Raw genomic sequence first — 5,834 nt, 5'->3', positions numbered from 1 at the left:
CAAGAAGTGAATTTTCAATTATTGTTCTTAAAAGTATGTTTTTTATTTTATTCAAAAAATCAATCAATAATAATCATGTTCATTTCAACTTTATTGTTTTCTTTCAACGAAGCCCTTGTCACATCACGGGAAAGTTAACATTAACTTGGGTAAAAAACTTCAGCTGTCGAACGCTTCAATGACGGGGAAAGTTGAAGTTAAAGATCTCATTTAAAATACAAGACATGATATTTTATCTATCACTAACTATTTTGTGATGCCAATGTAATGTTATACCAAAACTCGTTTTAATTAACAACACTCTCTACTTGGTTGTAGAAATAGATGAGTGAAATTACTTTATCATACTTCTGACTCAATATTTTGAGGGCAAACATTTGACGATTCTTTGAGCGGGGGAAAGTTAAAGTTCTCATTTTAAATACAACACATTTTATTTTAACCAACACACTTTGTGATGTTTAAACAAAGCTTGTTTTAATTAATAACACTCACTACTGGGGTACAAAAAGAGATGAGACACTTGTGTTCTGAGCTCAGATTTAAAAAGCAAACAATTGACGATTCTTTCACGGGGTAAAAGATAAGCCTGTTTGAGCCATAGAAATTAATCATTGATGCTCATCCAGGCTGTCACTGCAACCTCAAGTGTGGCCACACAGGTGGAGGTGTGCTCGACCTGGACCTGGTGGCCTTAGGGTCGATGCGGCACAGCAGCGCTGCGGAGGCTGGAGGAGCTGGCCGTGGACCTGGCCGCGACGGGGATGCCCAAGCTGGAGGCCCTGGTAGTCTTGGGGTTGATGCGGCACCGCGGCGCTGCTGAGGCTGGAGTTCCTGGCGGTGTGCTCGCCGTCACCCTCGAGGTGCCGGGGTGGGGCGGGGATGCCCAAGCTGGAGGCCCTGGAGGCCTTGGAGTCGCTGGCGTGCTGGAAGTGCTGCGGAGGATGGAGGTGCTGGCGGTGTGCCCGCCGTCACCGCCGACGCTCTCGCGGCGGCGCGGCGGAGGCTGGACGTGGACGTGGACCTGGCGGCCTCTGGCCCTGGACCGCCGCCGTCCTGCTGACACACACACGCACACACGCGCGCGCGCGCACACACATGCACCCAGACACACACATACACAGGTGCCCGCGTCTAGGTCACCGCCGTAGTTGAGGTCGGCGACATGCAAGGGCCGTGTACTGCTGCGCTCTGGCGGCGTTTTGCGGAACTATGGTCGTAACCGGCAGTCTATTCGAGTCGAGCTGCTGCGCCCAGCCGGGGCAGGCAGTGAGTCGGAGCAGCACCGTCCGCTGCTGCGCTCTCACGGCGTCTAGCGAAACTACGTCGGTAACTTTGCGAGTAGAGCGGCGTACCGTGAGTAACAGGCAGCCATTTGACGAGCCGAGTCGCGCACGCCCAGCCGGGCCAGCCACGCGGAGCCGAGCCGGCGCCAGCCTGCGGGGCGGCAGGTTCACGTTTGTACCTAGTGACGAGTCGAGTCGCGCACGCCCAGGCGGGCCAGCCGCGTGGAGCCGAGCCGGGGCAGTAGTTCTGACAGCGGCCGATAGGTGCCGCGGGGTGGCGCTGTGGGCGCCGCCGTCGGGCGTATAAAATGACCCCCGCGCTCCAGGGCGGTATCACTACAGTCACAAGTCTTTCTTCGTGCACTTTGCTGATATGTCGTCGCTAGTTGGAGATATTCTGGATGAGTGGGAGGGAGGGTGTTTCTACACCGATGAGCTTCTCTCCGTAGCTTACACGGAGATGCTGCTTGCTCTGCTGGACGCCAGTCCTGCAGACAGGGCAGATGCAAGGATCGTCCCGTTCCTGCTTGTAGGCCATCTTGCCTGCATGCGGGAGCAGAACGGGGCCGACCCACACGCCGTACGGACTTACCGTATGGCACTCGCTATGGTCGGGCAGGGATCAGCTGATCCTACTCCCGCCACGCAGGCGCCGCCACCCCCCGCCACGCCTTCGGTGCCGCGCCCTGCTACACCACCTGCTTCTCCAGGCCCCTCACCCCCACCCTCGCCTTCTCAACCGGCCGAGGTCGCCCCAAAGCGGCCCCGGGAAGAGGAGGAGGAGGAGGAGGAGGGGGAGGGACCAACTCTAGAGATTCTACAAAGTCGAGAGCGGGAGTTGAAACGATTTAAAACCAAATTTCGGGAGGAAGTGATGCAAATCAGTGGTCTGGGAGACACTTTGCCTTCCGAAGAGGTTATGGAGGGGATGTTTGACGCGGCGCTGCAGAGGCAGCGGGAGGCCGTGCAAGCCAAGGACGATGACCGCGTCATCGTGGAGATTGAGAACTCGGAGAACGCTGAAAACCCACTATGGTTCAGCATGCGCCGCGCCGATCAGATCAGTGGGCGCGTCGTTCTGGACAAATTAGCGCGAGTTTTGAACTCCAATCAAGCATTTATGGCCCAGGGGCAACTCAAAATGAGTTACATACACATCCCCACACCAGAGGCTGGCGGGCGCCGTGTGGCGCGCGTCGCCAATGAATCTATGGAACAATGGATCGAGCGAAAAACAGGTTCTAGAGGCTCGATTTACTCTCCTGAAAATACTGACAACATGTGTTTGGCGCGCTGCGTGGCCGTGCTTATGGCTCAAGGGGGGATGAAAAAAGAGGCATTTTACAAACTTAAAAACCCCAACTCAGGCATTCAAACGGATAAGGCTCTCGCGCTGTGTAAACAAGCGCAGATCGACTCCACCCAACCTTGCGGCATAGATGAGGTTAGGAAACTACAGGATTCCCTCCCTGACGACCGCCTCTCTGTGTTCACAGACAAAGACGGAGAAGAGTGTGTGTTTAAGGGGCCTTATGCTGTCACACGAAAAAATATCTGTCTCTTGCTCCATGACAATCATTTCTATGCTATATTGTACCCCGGTGCTGCTTTCGAAAAACACTTTACGTGTGAGAAATGCATGGTTTTCTACAATAATAGGGGGGACCACCGCTGTGAGGGGTCGTGCTGGAGATGTTTTGGGGAGAATGAGCACACTGGTGAGCTTCAGCGTTGCCAGGACTGCGGCCACCAGTTCGCTGGCGATGCCTGTTTTGATGCGCATAAAACAGTTAAGCTCCCTCAATCAGATCACACAAAATGTGATACATTTAAATTTTGTCGAGGGTGTGAGAAAAGTTACTCACTCCAGCGGGGTCAAAAACATGTTTGTGGTTTTGTTTACTGCAAATATTGTAAGAACAATGTGCAGGAAAATCACTTGTGCTTCATCCAACCCTGGGGTGAGCGAGAGAAGAAAAAGACCTTCAAATATTTGAGCTGCTTCTATGACGTTGAAACTAGGCAGGATACACCTGTAGAGGGTCAGCAAGACACATTCGAGCACAAACCTAATTTGCTCGTTTGCCAAACAGTGTGCAGTGATTGTGCCCATATACCCCACAATGATTATTTCTGCACTGTGTGTCAGACTAGACAGCATATTTTCCACAGTTTGGACGACCCTAACCTCAATGTGATGGAGCAGTTTTTCAACTACCTCCAATCATTTGGGGCAAAGACGAAGATACTTCTGGTGGCACACAATGCCAAGGCATTTGACGCTGTTTTTGCTGTCCAGGAAATTATCAAGTGAAAACTTAAGTGTGAGATCACACTCCAGGGAGCCAAAATACTCTGTATGGAGGTAGGCAACTGGAAGTTTATTGACTCACTCATGTTTATGCCTATGCCTCTGAGTGCCATGCCCAAATCGTTCGGCCTCAACGAACTCAAAAAAGGCTACTGGCCATTTTTGGCCAATAAGCCTGAGTACTACAAGTATGAAGGCCCACTGCTAGACAGGGACTTGTACTGCGTGTCTGGCATGAAGTCCAAGGCAGCTGCAGACTTTAATGCTTGGTATGACGAACAAGTGGCGAACGAGTATGTTTTCAACTTCCGGCGGGAGTTGATCGACTACTGCATCTCAGATGTAACCATCTTGCGCCAAGCATGCCAGGCATTTAGGAAGTTGTTCGAGGATGTGGCCGGGTTTGACCCCATGTTTAACTGCATCACTCTAAGCAGTGCATGCATGGCGGCCTTTCGCCGAAATTTCCTTAAGCCAAATACGATCGGTGTTGTCCCGGCGGGGGGATACCACGGCAGAGGGAAACAAAGCCACATCGCTCTCCAGTGGCTTGACTTTGAAGCACATAAATTGGGCAAGAAAATCAGCACAATTTACACAGACAGGGAAATCTTAGTTCTGGGGCGCCGCGTCGATGGCTACGTCGAGCTCCCCCGAGAGGACGGCACAGTAGAAAAGAGAATCTACCAATTCCATGGGTGCTACTGGCACCAATGCCCCACACACTTTCCTGCCACAGAGGAGTCTACAGAGAACAGGTTCGAACAGACCATGAACCTAACCTCACTTTTCCGCCGAAGCGGATACACAGTTGTGGAGAAATGGGAGTGCGCCTTCAAGCAGGACCTTGCGTCAGACCCTGACACCAAGGCGTACTTTGAAACACACCCCACCACTCGTGCTCCGCCTCTTAATCTCAGGGACGCCCTGTCAGGCGGGCGGACGTCAGCTTTCAAGTGGTACTACAAAGCTGATCTCTCCAAAGGCGAGAAAATAAAACTAGTGGACGTTGTGTCAGAGTACCCGAATGCCAACCTCCGGGCGGAGTACCCTATCGGGCACCCTGAAATCTACCTCGAGGGTGATCCGGAAATGGCTCCTCCTGACTATTGGAACGGTGCCATTAAGTGTACTGTCCTTCCTCCCCGGGACTTGTACATACCTGTTCTCCCCTACAAGTGTGGCGGGAAATTACAGTTCCCCCTTTGCCGCACCTGTGCGGAGACAGGAAGCAAGGAAATCTGTCATCATGAGAATCCCGATGACAGAAAACTCACAAGCACGTGGTGTGCTCCTGAGCTTCTCCTGGCCCTGAGGGAAAAGGAGTACAGACTCCTAGCCACTCACGAGGTGTACCAGTACCCTGAGACATCCAAGTACAACCCTAAGACAGGGGAAGACGGTCTACTGTCCGCCTATGTTCAGTGCTTTATGGCCCTCAAAATACAGGCCAGTGGCTGGCCTGCCGACTGCACCAGCGAGGAGCAGAAAGCCAAGTTCGTGGAGGACACCCTCAAACATGACGGAGTAGAGTTGGATCCGACCAAGATGGAAAAAAATCCTGCGCTGCGCACTCTCGCGAAACTGATGTGCAACAGCTTCTGGGGGAAATTCGGGGAGAAAACTCTCAGGTCAAAGACAGAGTTTATTTATGACTATAGTAAACTCATCACTATTGTCACAGACCCCAGCAAAGAGGTAACAGGCCTTCTCCCTCTCAGTGACGAGTGCCTTCAGGTTTCTTGGAAACCAGTCGAGGACTCCGAGGAATCTCTCCCCTCCTCCTCCCTGATCCACGCCGCCTTCACCACTTGCCATGGGCGGCTCCAACTGTACCAATACTTGGACGTGGTCAGAGAGCGCGCCCTGTACACCGATACTGACAGCGTATGTTATATCAGCCGTCCAGAGGAGCCAGACCTGCGTACAGGCACCCATCTGGGTGACCTGACAGACCAGATAGAGGAGGACTTCGGTGCTGGCTCTTTTATAACAGAAATAGCCTGTCTGGGACCTAAGAACTATTCCTATGTTGTGGCGGCGGGTGGCGACACCAACAACACTAAAGTCTGCATCAAGGTCCGCGGGATATCAATAAACAAGTCCTGCGATGACCTTGTGACCTTTGAAAATCTTAAGGCTATGGCACTGGGACGCAAGGAGAATGTTACCGTCCCCATACCACGCCAGATTGCCCGCCTCCCCGGCTGGAGAATTGTTACTCGGGCGACCAAGAA

The 5,834-nt window shown here is 52.5% G+C and overlaps 1 protein-coding gene across 1 annotated transcript; it reads left to right on the top strand.

Moving 5' to 3' along the window:
• The first annotated feature begins 3,693 nt into the window (after window positions 1-3,693).
• LOC127750809 (uncharacterized) lies at window positions 3,694-5,599 on the top strand. The gene is made up of 2 exons (XM_052273301.1): window positions 3,694-5,484; window positions 5,594-5,599. The coding sequence occupies exons 1-2, from the start codon at window positions 3,694-3,696 to the stop codon at window positions 5,597-5,599; spliced, it is 1,797 nt and encodes a 598-aa protein (XP_052129261.1).
• The last annotated feature ends 235 nt before the right edge of the window (window positions 5,600-5,834 follow it).

Source organism: Frankliniella occidentalis, unplaced genomic scaffold (assembly GCF_000697945.3).
Source record: "Frankliniella occidentalis isolate FOCC.00 unplaced genomic scaffold, Focc_3.1 Scaffold263, whole genome shotgun sequence".
NCBI classification, from domain to species: Eukaryota; Metazoa; Arthropoda; class Insecta; order Thysanoptera; family Thripidae; genus Frankliniella; species Frankliniella occidentalis.
This window is presented reverse-complemented; position numbering and strand designations above follow the sequence as displayed.